The following is a 20067-nucleotide window of genomic DNA, read 5'->3' as shown; positions in this document are numbered from 1 at the left end:
AAAGAAAGTGAGCATTGAGCCATATACTTGCTGAAATTAATGTGTGTCTATGGAATTAAAGAAGAGATGTAGGCCCCTAAAGCAGGACTTGGGAGAAATCAAAACATTCAATTCCAGAAGTACAAACTGAAATAATGATTTTGCAACTGCTAGCTAACAGGAATTTCCTGCCTTACTGTCAGGCACTGTGGCTAATTCCCTGGGGGTTGCCAGGGAATTGCTATACCCAGACTGGGTACAGCCCATGAGGTGCCCTCAGAAATGTCATTACACAGCAGAACACAAGGGGTTTACTGCCTTAGCTTCTTTACCAATAAACAAGAAAAACTTCTTTTTCTAAGAGAGCCTTTAAAATAAAAATTCAGGTTGCTCCATATTACAACCCATGAATTAAATCAGCAACTACAATCATTCCTCTTTGGTTAATGTGGCTCTAATGGCTTTCAGGGTTCTTCTGAAAAAGAAAATTATAGAGAGATGGGGCAAGCAAGAAGATCAATAAGACGCCAAATTCAAACTCATGAACACTGAAATAGTTCTGGTTCAAGACTCTTTGTCATTGCAGATCCTCATTCTAAAGACACAAAGGAAAGGACTGGATCCTGTTTTTTCTGTTTCAGAATTTTTTGTGACTACAAAAAAGGTAAAAGGTACAGTATAATACCACTTGGTCTAGCCCAGGAGATGTAAGCAGATTTTAAGGCAAAGGAAATAATTTTTCAGTATAAACCCCAAAATTTTTTCTCCAGGACCCTACCTTCTTTTGTATACAAGATGGGGCTGCAATGACGACGACTCCAGGTTTGGCTAAGTAAAACTTGTCTGTCTAGAACTTTGAGTAATTTTTGTAACAGACAGATAGTATATAGGGCTGTTGGAAGATTGAAAGAAGAAAGATTATCTCTTTGTCAAAGAATTTGCATACAGCCTCAGAGAAGGGGCCTGTGTCCCTGCTTCAGGATGTGATACACGTGGTGCTGAGCAAGCTGCTCAAACAAGGTTTGGCCCAGCTTTTCTCAGCAGAGTTTGGAAGCCAGCTGCCCAGGGTGGTGCTGTCAGGGAGCTCAGCACTTCTACAGCACAGCTGGGCGCTTGTCACTGAGAGAGACCACTTACAACAGCATGTAGTGACCGGGGGAATGGCTTCCAACTGAAAGAGAGTGTGCTTAGATCACATTCTAGAAAAAATCCTCTGCTGTGGAGGTGGTGAGGCACTGGAACAGGTTCCCCAGAGAAGCTGTGGATGTCCCATCCCTGGTTGTGTCTGAGGCCAAGATGGACGGAGCTCTGAGCAACCTGGTCCAGTGGAAGATATCCCTGCCCATGGCAGAGGGGTTGGAATAAGATGTTCTTTAAGGTTCCTTCCAACCCAAACTGTTCTGTGATGGTTCTATGATGAAGTGTGGTATGGTATTTATAATAGCAAAAGTGGAAAATGCTCTTGTTTCTGAAAAATGTGTCCCAAAGCTTTTGGCATTGGTGAACATTTTTAGACAACTTTTTAAGAAGAGCAGGGAGTTTATAAACTATAAACACAGAATGGGATTAAGATCTGACTGCACAGAAGTGGTTAAAAATTAATTATTTTCTTGTGGCCCTGCAGAAGATGCATTCCTGCCATTGCAATTGCACTGGATTCCTGCCAGTGCAATTTGGATCTCTCTGTTCAGCATCTTGTGCTTGCACAATCCATTCACATGTGTTTTACCTTCCCCACATCTTAGTAATCGCTTCAGCATCCTACATTCCTGTGAAAAGAGCCTGAAACTCCATGACTCTCTAAAAACAGGAGTTTTAGGCAACCTGACACTCACATCCCTGTTGGACATAGTGTTCAGGTGTGGCAAAAGCACCATAGAAACACAGAGGGTGAAAGAAATGAAAATGTTCTGTGCAATGCTTGGATAATTTGAGTTAAACAAGATGTGGAGACATGCTGTTTATGAGGAAGATAAAAAGAAATCTGCAATTGCTACCAGTTTACTAAATGAGGCAATGGACTTAAGAGGAAAAAAAGAACAATGATTGTGTACATAAACACTGTAACTTGCATTTAAACAAATGACAGGGAAATGGAAGTTGTCTGGGCAATACTAATGCTGACACTGCCTAACTTCTAAGTGCTTGACTTCATAGCCTTAACGTTAACATTTTTTAGTCATAATATATTATTAGCTGCAACCAATTAGGGATGCTACGGCTCCTGCCGATAACTGGTAAAATTTGCATTTAAATACGGAGAAAGATTACTACTGGCTATACTGTATTATTTAATTATACAGTCAGTTTAGAAATGAAATTATATCTGAAGCATTTGAGTGATTCCCTTGAGCAGAAATGATGTAATAATTATTGCTGCAATTGGCATGAGGAAACTTTGCTGAAAGTCTAGAATTTCACCTAATCAGGCAATTTGATTAGTGGTCCATATGCAGCAGCACTCTGTGCTGCTGCAGAATAATCTCAAAATGCACTGCAAGAAAAGTAATCATAGTAACTATGGACACTTTTTCTGATGGATCAAATTTATTAAGTTTCAAAAGTCAGTTCAGAATAATGTAATTACTGTAAATTCAGTACCATGATGGAAAACCCCACAACCAACCAGTATGGTTGTTTTAGCTCATTACAATCACCATGAATAAAAATTCTGGTTTCTGCTGAAAATTCTATTTGTGATCCCCAGTAACTGCAGCTGGTAAGGTCTGACAGCTTTGTGCCTGACAGAAGATCACATGCCACAGACCCTGTGGCTTTGAAGACACAGAGGTTTCTAAGTTCCTTTCTGGGAAAAGAGGCTTTAACAAGAAGGATGCATGTGGGCACACAGCTTTCTAATAAAAGTAGTGTGGGCAGTCTGATGGAAAATAAGAATATGCTCCTTCTGCCTGGCATTGAAAAGTCCACTTTTCAACTAAAACTAAAAAATAAATGCATATGAAAATACCAACTCAACAAATTTATACACAAATACATTCAGAAAACATGAAGGCAATAAAAGCAAGTTCTAGAGGCAACACAAAAGTTTTTCCCTGGACTTTGAAAATACAGAAATAGAAGGATGTAAGATCCCAACAGCATTACAGTCCTGTAAAAAGACAAGGATGGAAAAAATGAAGTATATTTCTCTGGAGAGAGAATGGCACGCTGAAGACCCTGGTCATTTTAGTCACTGGTGAAGAGCCCCCAGGTTTAGGTGACTGAATGGACAGATCAACCACTGCACACTCCCAGACCAAGCCCTGAGCTTAGGCAGGGCTGACAATTAGCTTTCTAAGGTGATGCCACCATCAAGCCATGCCTTTGGCTGCAATCAGCCTCTTGTTGGGATGGGTGCTCTGCCATCTGGTTTGTAAGCCCAACTGGTGGCTTGTCCTTTCTGTCAGATGATGTCACACTACTGCCTCGTGGTCATTCAGCTGCAGGGCTTAGCTCTAGTTCCTGGCCCTTGTCCTTGGGCAGAATGCCTGCTCCCAGAGCCCAGCTTTTGTCACAGCACAGTCATTGGCCTGCATCTTGCCTCCTGTGCAGTTCTTACTGCCCCTTTTCACCAGCCAGTGAACACTCAGGCTGTTCCCTAGTTTTACACAAGGTCAGGGGTGCACCCAGCCCAGCCTCCGGGCTCCAAGAGAATCCAGTGGTGCTCTGGGTCAGAACCACCATTCAGGGACCCAAAGTGTAAAATGAGGGCACAGAGGCAGGGAACCTCCCATGTACAGAATCAGACAGAAGTAGTACATTTTTTTAGATCATAAATGCTTTTGAGCCCGCAGCTGCTTCTTGCAAGTCTTGGCTCTGGGGTGAGTGAGGAGCAGCAGGTTTCCAATCACCTACCCATGAGTGGCACATTAGAACCCTTCCCAGATATATTACACAGTACTACAAGCTCTGAGGCAGATGCCAAAGATACCTGAGAAAATGTAAGAACGGCGCTGACCATGGGACAAGAGAGCTTTTTGATTGCTTGATGTGCAACAATGTTAATAAACTATAAGGTATCTAGCTTAAGTGCTTAGGAGCAACCCAAATAGAAGGATTAATACCTGGCTGGAGTCGTACTTCAGACTTCAGTATGGTCACCCACCACCATTGTGAACAAGCCTTTCAGAGTAAGAACAGCAGGACAGCTTCAGACCCAGAAGAGTAAGCATATGATAGTCTGGCATAAAGTGCCATTTCTAGATTTCTCTAGCAATTGCTGCTCCTTCACAGAAGATTAGCCATCCTAGGTTGAGTAAATTCTCTCTAAGAGCTTATCAGTAAAGAATACTCATTAATTTAAAAATACAAATCTCCTTTTGCTTAGCACAGAGAATAAAAATATGTGTATTTTGATAGTGTATCTCAGGAGGGAGCTAACAGAGCTCAGGACTATACTGTAATGATCCTGATGAAAAATTACTAGCATCAAATCTTAGATACCATTCAGCTATAACAAAACCAAGCAGCAAGAACAATAAGGAGGAAAAAGCCAAACCCTTCCTTTACTCCTATCTCACCTACACCATAGTGTAATTCCATGAAATTTTTAAAAAAGCCCACAGAAGAGGAAATGCATGAAAGCGGGGAAAGACATTTTACTTTGGTGTCTAGAAAAGAATTGTAAAGAATCCTGCTAAACTGTTTTACGATGTGATGAACATACCAGATGGCAGTAACACAGGAAGAGCCACAGGGTTTGCTCATTTTGTACAACATTACAGATCTCCATCAGAGAGACCAGTGCTGAGAGACCCAGCGATGGCCCTCACCACAAACCCATTTCCACCGAGATTCTAATTCATTTCTTCAAAACTGTCGAAGGGAGAAAATGTAAAAAATCAGTTTTGCAATGAAATAAAACCAAAACCCAACCAGCAGACTCTAGAGAGTTGTTTTTAATTTAAGCTGAGTTTAGAATGCTTACGCATCTCGTTACTACAGTAGGGAAAATGCAAGTGTGATGGGCTGTTAGGAGGTTAGTCATTATCCCTTATATGGGGATAATATATATGCTGAGATTTGTTCTGTTTTTGAAAAGGCTTTACTGCAGATTCCATTTTTTGTGTCAAAGGTAAGAAAAATGACCTTTTAAAATGTGTGGATCCAGCTCCTATACTGCAAGACTGGAAGGTTCTAGTCATCCAGTGATCCCTGCAAGGTCATCCAGTCTGGTCCCTGAACACAAACCAGAGGATTTTACCTCCAGATTTTAATTTAGTTTAGTATCACCAAACTGGAGAAAAACAGAAACATGAAATCATGGAATGACTCCTCTATCCCTGCTTGCTCCAGGCTGGCACTTCAGCTGTGCAGTTTGGACCTGAAGAATATCCTATGCCACTCGTAAGTGACATTTCTCTTCTGCATGAGCCAGATCTGGTCATATGGACTCAAACCTGGAATTCTGGATGCCAAGAGAATGACTGGCCCTAAAGCTGGCACAAGAAAACAGCAAAGAAGATAGTGATGGACATGGAAAAGAACAGAATGACTCATCATGAAAGCAAACAGGATTTCTCTAATGTTTACTTTTGCATGCAAGGTGTTCCTAAGGAACATTCTGATGAGACAAATGGTTAATGGGTTTGGTTGGTGAACTATACACAGTGAGAGATGCAGAAGCTCTTCTGATGGACACATTTGATCTTAGAGCACAGGATAAACATCTATCCCTAATGTATTTAATTAAACTCTCCTCCATTATGAAGAAACAAATGAAAATAAAGCAACCAAACCACAAATGATAAATGGAGTATTATTATTATTTATGGTTTCATAATGAAAAATTTTGGAAAATAAACAACTGAAAAAAACCCCACACTGAAAAACACCTACTGAACAGCTACCCCCAGGCTCTGGGGACTAAGACTCCAACATTTACACACTTAGATAACTACACAGACGCTGCTGGATCCACTCATCTCAAAAGAATCATTTTCATGTTTGACTTGTAATCCTTCCCTACATGGACTGGAACATAGAAAGGAGCAGCAGCCTGCTACCTCAGAAGTTTAGGTTGTTGTGTGAGAACTACAGGAGCAGGCTGCAGGTAATCCTGTAAAAATCAGTATTCCTACCACAGCCTGAGACAAGTACATGGAATGGTGGCAGTGTAACAGCTATCAAAAGGTTGAGTCCAAACTTGAGCCCAAACTCCATAAAATATCATTGGTTTTATGTTTTCTTTCCCTGAGTAATTCCAGAAGAGTTAGTGAGATCTTATCTGAAGCAGCTGCTGAAACACAGTACTGCTGGTACTTTAAGAAGCAGAAAGGATGAAACCAAGAAGCAGCACAAGCTGTTTACTGTTTCTGTGTGACCACTCTCCCTCCCCTAGGTCTCATGCATGCCCAGAACCATGGTACACATGCACATACTCTGGAGGCTGACTCGCTGTAGGACTGTCCCAGCTTTGGAGAGGACTGTCGAGTTTGGCCTCCGGTCAAAAGTCTGATAAGCTGCTTTTATACCTCCTCCAGGGCTGAGGGTCCCCAAGGGCCTTCTTGAATTAGAAGGTGTTTTCTTCATTGCTTAAAACAATGTGGTTTATTTTTGTTTGCTTGTTTTTATCCCAGATCAACTAAAACAATCTGTCCTGAAGCAGGAAATATAAAGAAGACAAGCTACTTCTGCTTTTGTCATGAGGCAAATTTGCCAAGATCAACCTCAACCATGTCAAAAATACTACCCCTTTACAGAGGGAACTAGCATACCCTGCCTTCCTTGCGTTTTCCAGGAGGGCAGCCCTCCCACAGCAGTTGCCCCAAGCTCCAAACATAGCAGCCAAGCTATGGATTTTTAGCAGCCAAGCTGAGCCCTTGGTGTTCCTCACCAATGCCAAATCTCCAGGCAGCGGCTATGGAGCCTTTTCACGGGGAGCTGACATGATTAACACAATTGCAATTGCAGATGGCTGTTTGGTCAGCCTTCAATGCCTGTGGATCAATGAACTATCTAATTAGAAATCTTGAGATAGATTTATAAAATTATACCCACTGCTATTAAATTTACATGTCTCAAAGGAGATATATTTGAATTTCTGTAACGAGATGCTCAGCATGTTTGCTTTAAAGTATTTCCCACACTCTGATGTTAGACAGCATGTTTATAGGAGGGTCCCAAAAAGATACTTTTAATTACTTTAAAAACAGTGAAAATAAGTCAAAACCTAGATGTACTTTTTAGCTTGTGTGTCGGTGCAAAGACTCTGCCTGCAAGCATTCTTGGTGTGGGACCCAGAGTTTAGAAACAAACTGTACTTTTGTTTCCTAATGAGTAAATTGTAGTTTTAGCAATTAAAGGACTCCCTAGGTTTTACTGTGGTGACCAGTGACAGGACCCAAGGGAATGGCCTGAAGTTACTGTCAGGGGAGGTTTAGGCTGGATATTAGAAAAAGGTTCTTCACCCAGAGGGTGGCTGGGCACTGGAACAGTCCCTGCAGGGAAGTGGGCAAGCACCAAGGTTGGCAGGGTCCATTTCAACCATGCTCTCAGGCACATGGTGATTCTTGGGGCTGTCCTGCCTGGAGCTAAGAGCTGGGCTCAATAATCCTTGTGGATCCCTTCCAAATCAGCTTATTCTGTGATTTTGTGAGAGATGAACTTTGCTTTTCTCGTAAACTCCAATAAACTTACAAAAACATCTGGAGCTCTCCTTGGCTGGACTGCATTGCCCTTGAAGTTTTCTCTCTCCTTGCTTGGTTATCAGCAAGGAACAAGTTAAAAAATATATTCCAGCATTGACTCTTCTATTCTTCAGGTAATTAAAAAAAAATTATTACATGTTTAAGCCTTACCAAATATTGTAGGAGCAATTGCTGGGTTGTGTCTTAAGTACTACCATCATTTTATAGATTAAATTGTGCTTTAGTGCAAAGATTCTTCTTGTATTTTATAGACAGCAGAATGATTAAATGAATTTAATTATTTTTCCTAGAATAAATCAGCATATATGGAGATGATGAAATATTTAATAGAGATATTACCTCGATTAGGGAATAATTCTGCTTTTGCAACATTGTTTACAAAAATGATGCTATTCCCACTCTAGTCAAAGGGACTGCTCACAAGGGTAAAGTGTGCCTTGCTTGACCTCATCCTTATTCATTAATGCCTGTAAAAACTCCATTAGACTACTTACAGAAAAAACACAGAAAAAGAATACCAATAATCTTACTAATATTGCACACAAACTAATAAAACTCTCTGGCACTGCTAGAGCCCTCTGGATTATCATCTCAGCCTTCTTATTATCTCTAACTGCAGTGCCAAACCTGCAGCAGTGGAAATTTTTTTGCAAATAACTAAGAGTATAAAGATAGCAACTTTTTTCCTGGTGGATAAATTACCGATGAACACATTTCAATTTTTGCTATATATTAAAAACTACATGAAAATGCCATAGATGAATTATTTCAATTCACTGCACCCACAGCTATATTATCTTAGTCCCTTCTGCAGTTCATTTTCCTGATGAACTCAATTGGAAGAATCTTTATGCCACTGCTTAATGAGTTCCTGACCAGACAAATAGGTGAATATAATAACAGAACCATAGAATCACAGAATGGCTTGGGTTGGCAGGAACCTTAAAGGCCATCTAGTTCCCAACCTCCCTGCCATGGACAGGGATACATTCCACTGGACAGGGTGCTCAGAGTTCCATCCAGCCTGGCCCTGCTCACTCCCAGGCATGTGGCACTCACAGCTCCTCTGGGGAGCCCCAGTGCCTCAGCACCCACAGCAAACAATTGCTTCTTAACAGCTGCACTGGCCAGCCCTCCCCAGTGAATACTGCCAGCAGTTCTTCCTCTTTCACTTTCAATTGCTTTCTTTCTTTCTCAGTCTATACCCAGAACTCACATGTTTCGTCTTCACTTCCATTTCCTCATTCTTTTCATGACTTCAACACTTTTTATTTTATGAGAACCTTCAGGTAAGACCCTGCTTTGTGCTACATGAGTCTCTCCACTGATCTAAGCTCAAGTCTGGTGCTTTTTCTCAGGCTTTCTTGAATCACAGGAACAGACCACAGCTTCTCCACAGGCTGTTTGGTCATGGCTCTTAACTCCTCCACTGTGTTAGCACACCCTTGGATTACTAATATCAGTTGCCAGCATCTTTAGCAGGATTGCTACACCACCAAAATTTAACAATCATTTCTCATTCTTTCCAACCTGATCTGCAGCCCAGATGACATTTTTTAGTTACTATGCCTCCCGCAAAGGAAGGAAAGAATCCACGATATTTCACCCTCTGAAAAGTCACTAATCTCATCCCCTTCTCCTGACACAAGTCCATTAGTATCACCACACCATAGGAGCTGCAGGGTATCTCAACAAAAGCTCTTCCTGCTCCCACTCTTCCTAGACAGTGAAGATTCCTTAACTGACTGCAACTTCCCAAACTAGTAGAGGGACAGCTCAAGAGTCTCTGCTGCAGCCATGGAAAAAGAGCCAAAAGCTTTCGGGCTCAAGAGAAGGCTCTGGGGAAACCTTATTGTGTCATTTTAGGACAAACTGGGGGCATATAAGCAAGATGGGGACAGATTTTTTATCAAGACCTTTAGAGACAAGGGGTGATGGTTTTAGGCTAACAGAGGGTAGACTCAGTCTACCTATAAGGAACAAGTTTTTAACAGTGAGGTTGGTGACACACTGGAACAGGTTGCCCAGAGGTGGCTGATGTCCTACCCCTAGAAACATTAAAGGCCAGACTGGATGGGACCCTGAGCAACCAGATCTAGTTGAAGATGGGGCTCATGGCAGTGGGGCTGGGCTAGATGAGTTTTAAAGGCCCTTCCAACCCAAACCATTCTGTGGTTCCGTGATCTATCTCCACCCATGCTGGAAGCCTGCAGGACAGACACACACCAGGGGAACTCAAGTTTTCCAGGCATTTATCCTGCTGCACCAGCTGGTCTCAAGCAGCATTAAACACAAGAGGTAGTAGCTGTTTCCCACAGCAGAGCACTGCTGCTCAGCTCATTCTGATGACTGTAATGTAAGCAGTCTCCTATGCAAATATTTAATGTCCGATAATAAATCATATCTAAAAAATGCTGAAGAACCTGACTAACCAGATTAATGGGGCCAGATGAATTCCATCTACAAAAAAAAAATGAAAGGAAGGGAAACAGTAAAAGCAAAGAAAAATCTGCTGTTGGTGGCAGTTCTTACAAAACTTTAATTTTCAGTTGTGTCAAAATGATGTTGATGAATAGTGGTTTAGTTGGAAATTATTTTAATTGTATTTAATGTAAAAACTAAACTGAAGTGCCTTTACAATCTGAAACTAAGCTGCTGTTTCTACCACATGAGTCACAAAAACACTGAAAGGAATGTTTATGGTCCAGCAGACTTGTAACTAAACTTCTTAAAGTTCAGTTTGCAGTTTAGTATATTTTATTAATTTTACAATTTGAATCTGGCACTCATAAAGGATGCCTCAGAAGTTCACTTCTCAACTCCCTGCAGGGAACCCTGTCTATATGTCTACTGCTGTTATCAAATACTTGAGAATGGGGCAGGTAAGAAGAGAGTAATCCCATCAAATTAGGCAAAAATATATTTCAGATGGCTGTGTATTCCCTTGGGATACAATCAAGGGAATTGATTGTCTGTCTTCTGTCACAAAGCCTTCAGAGACATGTGGGATGCCTGAGTAAATTGTGAGGGGTGGAAAAGACAATAGATCTATGCTTAGATACTTGCATTCTTAGACTGACTACCAAAACCAATCCATTGTTTGGTGGCAGTGCACATGACTGCCAGTTTTCATTTGCCACAGAGAGCAGCAATAAGAAGATAAAGTGTGCAGTGTCCTTCTCTGCAGCTTTGCATTCCTACCACACTGGCACTGAGACTCCCCAGTGAAACACAGGGCTAGAGTGCCAAGGAGACCTGGGCTGCTGCTGTGGGCTGGCTGGGGGTGGGAATACTTTCTGTAGCCAAACCAGTTTGTGCTGCTTCGCTTGTTTGTGACATTAAAGCCTCCAGTTTTCACTTCAGCTTCCAGATCCATCAGACTGGAACCAGAACACCAGACAGCAGCAATGCCTGAGCAGTCTCTCCTCACAGCCAACGCAGCAGATGAACTCACTCTCTTCAGAGGTAAGACTGTTCCACCTACACTCACACTAAGACTGAGTTTGAAACAGAAAACCCTAAAACCTGCAAGTGGTATTAGGCCCATTGAATATTTGGCCCCCAGTGAATATTTTTAGAAATTTCATATTAAAATATATATACCAAATATCAGTTTAATTATATGTATTTTGTACAGCAATATTTCAGACTGTTAGAAAGGACCATGCCAAAGACATGCACTGTAGCACTAGTGACAGTCCACTAAAAATAATCTGATTTTTTCTATTCATCAGGATACAGAGCTCAGCACTTGCATAATATTTCTCCCTTCACCTTTGTTTCCTCAATATGAGAACAGCGCATAAACCAACCCATGGCACCTTCTCCAGAGCTGTCCTCCTTGACATTCACCCTCTGTTAAATTATCGTGTTAAACATGCAACTGCAGCAGCTCCATATGCTTAAGGCCTGAAGCACCTTTTCTAAAGGTTTTCTCATGTCAAGCAGACAATATTTAGTTATATTATTTGTGCATTAAGTAAAAAGCACAGCAGTCAGTAACTCCTTTTCCTGGCTACACCAGTTAATCCCAAGCTTAGGCTAATGCTACTTTATTTGACTTTTTTAAGGGGTACAAGACTATTTAATTTATGTCATGTAAAACAAAAGCACCCTTGTGTTTGGTTGTATTTTTTTTTGTAATCACACCAAAAAACACCCATTTTAGTGTCAGATTCCCCCTGAGGTTTGCCACATGTCTAGTGGCAAACTATATCTTAAGTGCACAGCATGCCAGCCATCATTTCCAAGGAATTGGCAGGTATGAGGAAATAGCATGATGAGGTGATTTCTGTCGTAGACATCTTTTTGTGAAAATCTTTTCTTAAGACTTTTTTCCCTTCTGAGAAGCTGAGGCCTCAGAAATAAAATGTAAACAATGGTTATCTGCTGCTGTGGAATGCATCAGGTGGATTTTTGATGTTTATAATTAATGGCCAATCAAGGCCGAGCAATCTCGGACAGAGACTGAGAGAGCTGCTTTTGTTATCATTCTTTGCTATTCTATTCTTAGCTGGCCTTCTGAAATGAATATTTTCCTTCTATTTCTTTTGTGTATAGTTATAATGTAATATATACATATAATAAAATAATAAATCAAGCCTTCTAAACGTAGAGTCAACATTTTCGTTTCTTTCCTCATCCAAGAACCCCTGTGACCACCATCACAGATTTCAATGATAACTTTATTGAATGGCATAAATTATAACAACTTTATGGACAACAGAAAGCTGGAAGGAATGGCTCACACCCCAGAGGTCTGTGCAGCCCTGCAGAAGGATCTCAAGAGGTTGGAGAGATGGGCAGAGAGGAAGTGTCTGAAATACAGCAAAGGCAAATGCAGGATCCTGCACATAGGGAAAAAATAACCCTCTGCACCAGGACAGCCTTGGGGCCCTCCTACAGGGAAGCAGCTCTGTGGAGAAGGACCCGTGGATCCCGGAGGACAGCAAGCTGTCCATGAGCCAGCAGTGCCCTTGTGGCCAGAAGGCCAATGGAATCCCGGGCTGCATTGGGAAGAGCGCTGCCAGCAGGTCCAGGGAGGTGATCCTGCCCCTCCACTCAGCCCTGCTGAGGCACATCTGGAGTGCTGTGCCCAGTTCTGGGCTCCTCAGGGCAAGAGAGACATGGAGCTCCTGGAGTGGGTCCCACAGAGGGTGACAAAGATGATCAGGGGAATGGAGCATCTCTCTTATGAGGAAAGGCTGAGGGAGCTGTGCCTGTTCAGCCTCAAGAAGAGATGACTGAGAGGGAACTTTGTCAATGTCCATCAGTATCTGAAGGGAGGGTGTCCAGAGGGTGTTTCCAGGCTCTTCTTGGTGGTGCCAAGCAATAGGACAAGAGGCAATAGGGAGAAACTGATGCACAGGGAGTTCCACCTGAATATGAGGAGGAACTTTACTGTGCAGGTGACCAAGCTCTGGAACAGACTGTTCAGAGAGATTGTGGAGATTGTGGAGTCTCCCTCACTGGAGATACTCAAGAACAATCTGGACACAATCCTGTGCAATGTGTTCCAGGATGACCCTGCTTGAGCAGGGAGGTTGGATCAGTGACCCACTGTGGTCCTTTCCAATCTTACCCATTCTGTGATTCTAAGTATTTCCCAGGCACATAGTAACAGATATTATTAGTAATTCTTCTCTAATTTTCTCTTGAAAGGCCCTTTTGCGTGGAAACACAACATCTGTTATGGCATGTGTACATCTTCCCTTCCAAGTCTCTGATCTCTTCAAATTCAAGTTCTTTATCTGCATTTTCATATTCTGCCTAAAGGACAAATCAACTGATATTAGGACAGTTTTTTGTGAGCTTTTGATTGCATTACTTTTAGTAACTGTAACATTATAGAACTGCTGGAGTTCTGTACCACATAAAAAAAATTCTGGCTTTTCCCTACATATTGAATTTAATGAGTTTTCTTTTTTACAAATGGTAATGCTTGAAAGGTAGTTTTAAAAAATCTTAAGTTGTTGAGCATAACAGTGTAGAGTATTCCTCCTCTTAAAGGAAATTGTGGCTTATGTAAATAGAGGAAAAAATTCAAGGAATGACATGTGATAAATACCCACCATAAAATTTATTACTTAATAATTAGGAAAAGAAACAAAACTATTACCATTAAAGTTGTGCAATTTGCACAACCTAATACAGTGGCAAATTAGTCCTCCTACAGTTTGTAGACTTACCTGTAATATGTTCAGTACAGCTAAATTCACAATACAGGAAGAAAGAATATTTTCACAGTACAGGAAGTTTTTAGTGGACAACTTTGAATTCAGGTGTGGTAAAAACCCTTTAAAAATAGATTTAAATTTGGTATATGTATGAAGGTTGTATAAATTTCCTAAATTCCCGCCTGATTCTCTGATCTCCTCCAGAATTTATGAATTATAAATAGCTGCAAACTGGTAATTATGTTGCAATTAAAGATTTATATTCTCAGCATTAGGTTTTTCAGAGTTTTGCAGAAAAATAAATAAATCAGCCTTAACAAGTGAGTGGTACCAGCAGTGTACTTTCAAATGGGACCACACTTGGTGACAAGGTTGGTGTCACTGTGTGGCTTGGATTGTATCCTCATCTGTGGCCTGGATTCTGCAAAGGTGAAGTGGCAGAAGCTTGGGAGAGAAAAATGACAAAGTATGAAGAGACAAAAAAAATGTGGGTAAACCATCAGTGTAACAGATACAAGAGAAAGGACATGAAGGCATGAAAAGTGGTTTAGATGTTGGCCAGTGTAACACTCCAGTGTTTCCTGGACCTGTGCAAGTCCCAGCTCACCAGGAGGAGTTTCTCACTGACCCAAGAGTAATTCCAATAGTAATTTAATAGAATAACTGAGACCATGTGGTACATTCCTGCTTGTTTCTGCAGGAACATACACGCATGAGATGTCCACACACAAGAGCAGGGTCCCAAACAGAGTGCAGGGAGCAGAAATTCTTGATTCTCAGCTCATCAGACAGTTTATGCCATCTTCAGGAGAACGGAGAATTGCAATGTGCCTCAATATTTTTTTAAGTTGATTGCAAGTATGAGAAGCAAAAGAGAAGAAAACCAGGTGTGAAAAGACACCACTGGGGCAGTTTTACTCCCTACTACTGTAGGCAGACTGAAAAGGAAGAAAGTGTCTATTCAGAAACAAAACTACTTTTTAAAAAGAATCTACTTATAAAGTCTTGTGTCTTAAGAAAATATAAGATCTGGCCCCTTTGAAATTTTCCAAAGGTGGGGATTATACTTAATAAATTGCAGGACAAGGCCACACTTCTGAGAAAACGAATTTAAATGTTCAGGCTTTCCATTGCCTTTAGAAGACTTCTGTAGGGAACTGCCCATCTCAGAGAATCATGAAGGCAAAATGGACTAATTTGGAGGACATTGTGGGTATGTTTTATTTGCATATTGGAGTACAGTATATGATATCAACAATATTTGTAGGGTCATACAAAAAACATCATGTCATTGGAGTTATTGAAAGGGCAGGCAGCATGACTAAATGCAGTATATGCCATGAGGAAACAAGAGAACATAACAGTGAGCAAAAGTAAGGAGGTGAAGAATAGATATTCTACACCATTTGGATTACAACATCACCCCTCAGGGCAGGGCTTCAGTTGTACAGTGGGCTGAACAAAACTGGTTGTCTTAGGCTGTGACTCCACAATTGTTATGTTGCTTGAATAAACCAATAAAATGTACTTTTGTACATTTTTATTGTAGTTGCTAAAAATGTGTCCTGAACAATAGCATGAAAGCCTTCTTAGAAAGAAGAGCTGGAATTCCCCCTGAATCCTCATCAGCACATTGTGTGAGAAGAAAAGGCTGACATATGAACATCCTTTTCTTGGTCATCTAGAAAGCACGGTCTGGTCATTATCGTAGCAGTGTCAAAAGATGACAAGATGTGGACTCAAGGTTCAAGAAGCAAATAGGATATATATTCGAGTAAAACCAAGACCACACAGCATAAGCATGTTGCTAACATATCCCTATGAAGACAAAAGCATTTCTTGCTGGATGGGTAATCAGGATGGATGGCTCTGGATACTGTCTGCACAAGTTAATTTTTCTGGAAACCATACTCAAATATTCTGTAAATCCTCAAACACAAGCAAACCAATTTGGATATGGTGTGAGGTTTGCACTTGGGAAAGAATAAATTATGGGGGGGGAAAAATGCCACTGATGTAAAAATCCTCTTGAAAACAGCCTGAGTCCAAATAAAAAAGTTGTCCATCTTGTTTAAGCATTGGAAAGAAAAAGTTTCAACTTGCCAAAAAGTCTAACCTTAGGACAAGACTTTCTTCCCTAAGCCCAACTCTGATCCAAACACTTAGTGTCAAAGCTCTGTACAACAGGCAGAGCAGCTCTGGTACCCCCCTGTGGACTCGAGTACAGCTCTCTCTCTGGATGCCTGCCCAACACCGCCTCTGACATGAGTGGCTTGCTGTTCATCAGCATGGACAACCAAAACCAACTGTATGCCAAAACGAGACAGATCGCTCCCTTTATGTGCCATGGCTGCAAACTTTGACATTCCATAATAATGCTTTTCTGATGAGATATAAACACTTTGGATTAACCTTGAATAGAACTGGAAAGAGTGCAGAAATCCTGCTTACTTCCTGAACCAGAGATGGTGTCCTTGGGAAAACTGCAGATGCAAGTGGCAAAATAAAACTGGAGGTAAATGGATGATTAATATATTTGTCATACTAATAAAACAGTTCTCCTGTAATTACACCTAATATAAAAACCTTAAGACAGTTACACATGCATTTTGCAAGGAAGAGTAGCGAATGTGACAAAGCCAGGTTCTGTGTAACAGGCTCTGCATAACATAACAACTCATGAAATCATCACTGCACAATTTTTAGGCAATTTTGCCACATAGCATGAGTTGTTCCCAACTGTTGTATACAGTATATGAAACTCATGATTTGCTGGCTCTGAGAGCTGAACTATCCCCAAGTTGGATAAAGAGTTATGAGTAGGAAAAAAAATCAGTTTTTCTCTGGGGTGAAGAATGGAAAAGACAGCTGTTGATTAATACACTGCAGTGCTGATCCACCCTTTAAATTCAGGGAGTGGAGTCAAACAATACCTTTGCTGCACTTCATATGGAAAACTGGATTTGTCTTTGGACTATTACTGTAAGTCAAGGGATACTCCCATCTGAAACAAAGGCTAATAATGTTGGAGGAAAGACATTCCCTGATTTCCACAGACACAGGGTGAGGCTCAAACTTTATGCACTTCTGGAGTGAGCTAACTGAACAAATGTGGCATTATTAAGGATTAATATTTGGAGGCAATGAAAAGGAGAGAGTTAATGTCACTAAAATTTTTTACAAATGCAGAAACTCAGACCAAATATTTAAAAAATCATCAAAATATGTGCTTTTCAGCAAAAAGATTCACAGCCTTTTGGAAAATAATGAGCAGAAACCCTTTTTATTTGTTAAAATTTATATGTACAGGCCCAGCTTCTACTTGCTTGTCTAACTGACTTTTACCTGCATTCTTTATTTGTTAGATTTATTTTAACAAGTGAACTAGAAATAAAAGGCTTTAGAATATCTTGGCTACTGCAGCTGAAACACAGCTTCTGAACTGAAGTAAATCTGTGAAATGAACAGACCCCTTCAGTCTGAACCAGCTGAGAAACAACCCCTTTTGGGCTGTTTTCTGGAAATACTTTAATAGAATTCATTCCCACAGTAAATACAATGTCATTGTCCTGGGCTACTGGCATTGGAACAAGACTTACATACACTTTGAATTTAAAACTCTCTGTCCATTTTAATGTCTGCTTTTCTGGCAGACACAATATGCCTTTTTTCCCCCCAGCAAAATCACTATCTTTCTTTGCTTTGCCAATTTCCTCCTTACATTTTACTTTGCTTTGTTGGGTGTTTTGTTCTGCGGGGAGGGAGTGGTGTCACTGAAAGAGGGTAGGTTTAGATTAGATATTAGGGAAAAGTTCTTTACTGCGAGGATGGTGAGGCACTGGAAGAGGCTGCCCAGAGAAGTTGTGGATGCCTCTTCCCTGATTGTGTTTGAGGCCAGCAGGGATGGAGCTATGAGCAACCCGGTCTGCTGGAAGATGTCCCTGCCTATGGCAGCTGTCTGGAGCTGGATGATCTTCAAGCTCTCTCCATCCCAAGCCGTTCTGTGATTACCCTTCCCCTTAGCTCGGTGTCCAGCCAAGGCACGCCAGTCGGGCAGCGCAAAGGGATGCTGCGAGCGCCGGGCGGCCGGAGCGATGGCACGTTCGTGTTTTCCTATGGACCGAGGCACCGGCATGGCACCTTTGTGTCTGCCCAAGCACCAAGGCACCGGGATGGCACGTTCGTGCTTTCCTAAGGACCGAGGAACTGGGATAGCACGTTTGTATCTTCCTAAGGACCGAGGTACCGGGACACGGGCTGTGCCCGCCCTGGGAGCTCACTGCCGCCCCAAAGGTCTCCGGCATCGCGCTCCCTGCAAAGCGCTGCTTCTGCCCCCTCTCACGCGTTTCCCTCAGCTCACAGGGAAAGGAACGGGCAAAGTTTTCGGTGCTTCTCGCCCACTGAGCCGTGCCGACGCTACGGAAGCGGGACCATCACCACGGCGTTCCGTAAGGCAACCACACCTGGCGCACACCCGCCCGCAGGGACAAAGACATCCCGAATTTTCCGCGGAAAAACGCTCAGTAGTTTTGGCGGAAGGAGGCGAGCGGCGGGGCGGCTCGCTGTCTGCCGGCGGCTCCCGGCCCCAGCCCGCACGGCCAGGTGCGCTCCCGCCCGCGGCCCCGGCACGGACTGCCCGAGCCCCGCCGAGCCACACCGCCCGCGATGAGCCCGGGGGACCCTCCCCGCGCCAGCCCCCACTCACCGATCTCCCCATCATCGTTATCATCATCTTCCTCCTCCTCCTCCTCCTCCCCCTCCAGATCCAGCAGCACGTCCTGGTTCTCCACGCTCATCCTGCCGAAGTTGCGGCGCCCCGTGCCCGCTCCCCGCCGCCGGAGCGAGCCCGCCCCGAGCCCGGGCAGCGCCGGGGGCGGAGCGCGGGGGGCGGGCGGGCGGGGGCGGCCACCGGCACCTTCCCGGCAGGAGCGGCCGCCCCCGCCCCGCCCCGGCCCTGCCCCGCTCCAGCCGGAGCCCTCTGAAACCCTGGGGGTTTAAAAATGGGCCAAAATACGCACCCAGGAACCACTGCTAAATGCTGCTGGAAACGTGAAGCCTACGGATGGAAAAAGCTCCAAAGCAACAAGTAGAGTTATTTGGAAAAGGTAATGGAAATTGAAGGGGGAATGCTCAAGGGCTGAGTAACGAGCCCATCTCTAGACCTCTAGTAATGCATTCAACTCGTTGTTGATTATTTCAGAGGGAAGAGGTTGTTCTCATCTCCATCTTAGCCTCCAGACACAACCTAGGAGAATTTTGCAACACAGAGAATGATGAATCGCAACTAAGCAGGAATACTGTGGGGGCAGAAGTACTTATAAAAAGGAATTTAAGTGCTCATCAATATACTCATCTACTCACATGTGTTGGTTTCAGGAGCAAGTAAAGGGTTCCTAAAACTGCAAGACATCTGGAGGAGTGCCCAGACAGGAACTGGACTGAGGTGGTATAATGGGAAGAAATGGAAATAAGACTGTAAAAATGGATTGAAGAAATGGAGGAGCAATATTTGGGGAAAGGAGAAGATAAGAAGCACAAGATACCATTCGAGGCATTTTTTTCCTGCAAAAAGCAGTAAAAACCCTATAAGCAATCTATTTTCACTCTCCAGTCTGTTGTTGATACCAAAATGACTCACAGGACTCAGGATGTTTAAAGTACAAACAAAAAATTGGATGAAAAGCCATTTGTCAGAAAAGCTTGTTGCTTGTTAATATGGTTATCTGTCGTCAGGCAGCTGTGGTTAGAGTCACAGCAGGGCCTGGTATTACAGCAAGTCTAAGTGCAAGCACCTTCAGCAAAAAAAAAAAAGTTCAGAAATTTAATTGCAGAGTTTTGAATCAGCTCTGCTTGGCAAAGGCCTTCTCTCATAGTCTGCTTAAAGACAGAAGTGGTCTGCAAATGCATCAGAACAGAAGCTACTTGTTTTGCCCTCTTGATAATGCCTCAATGGTATTATGGTTATCTGCACCATCTGACACTGTGCATTTTTCTCACTCAGATTAGGAAAGACTCACAGAACTGAACCAGAGAAGGGGGGCAATATGATGGGGGGATAATGGTGCGCAGCAAGATTTGTTCTTTTGTGTCCTAAGTTAGAAACATAGTGTGCTGCCCTGGGACACATCCAATCTGCCTCTGACCTTCTAAGAACATGTCTCACTCACTGCTGTGACTGCTTGTCAGGTTTCACACTCTGTGAGTTTATGAGGAGGGAGTGAGTTACATCGCTCCCAGCCAGGAGTGTTCACTCCAAGATGATT

At 42.5% G+C, this 20067-nt stretch overlaps 1 protein-coding gene across 1 annotated transcript in view; it reads right to left on the bottom strand.

Annotated features, from left to right (window-relative positions):
* ANO6 (anoctamin 6) overlaps positions 1 to 18650 on the bottom strand; it is a 70534-nt gene extending 51884 nt beyond the window's left edge. The window contains exon 1 of the mRNA XM_054271889.1: positions 18510 to 18650. Coding sequence (XP_054127864.1) covers positions 18510 to 18600 — 91 coding nt within the window. The 5' untranslated portion in view covers positions 18601 to 18650. The remainder of the gene's footprint in view (positions 1 to 18509) is intronic.
* Between the last annotated feature and the right edge of the window lie 1417 nt (positions 18651 to 20067).

Source organism: Melozone crissalis, unplaced genomic scaffold (genome assembly GCF_028551555.1).
Source record: "Melozone crissalis strain CALT ecotype California unplaced genomic scaffold, PUWL_Pcris_2 ptg000004l_1, whole genome shotgun sequence".
In the NCBI taxonomy this organism is placed as follows: Eukaryota; Metazoa; Chordata; class Aves; order Passeriformes; family Passerellidae; genus Melozone; species Melozone crissalis.
The sequence above is the reverse complement of the archived record's forward strand: the minus strand, read 5'-3'. Positions and strand labels throughout refer to the sequence as shown.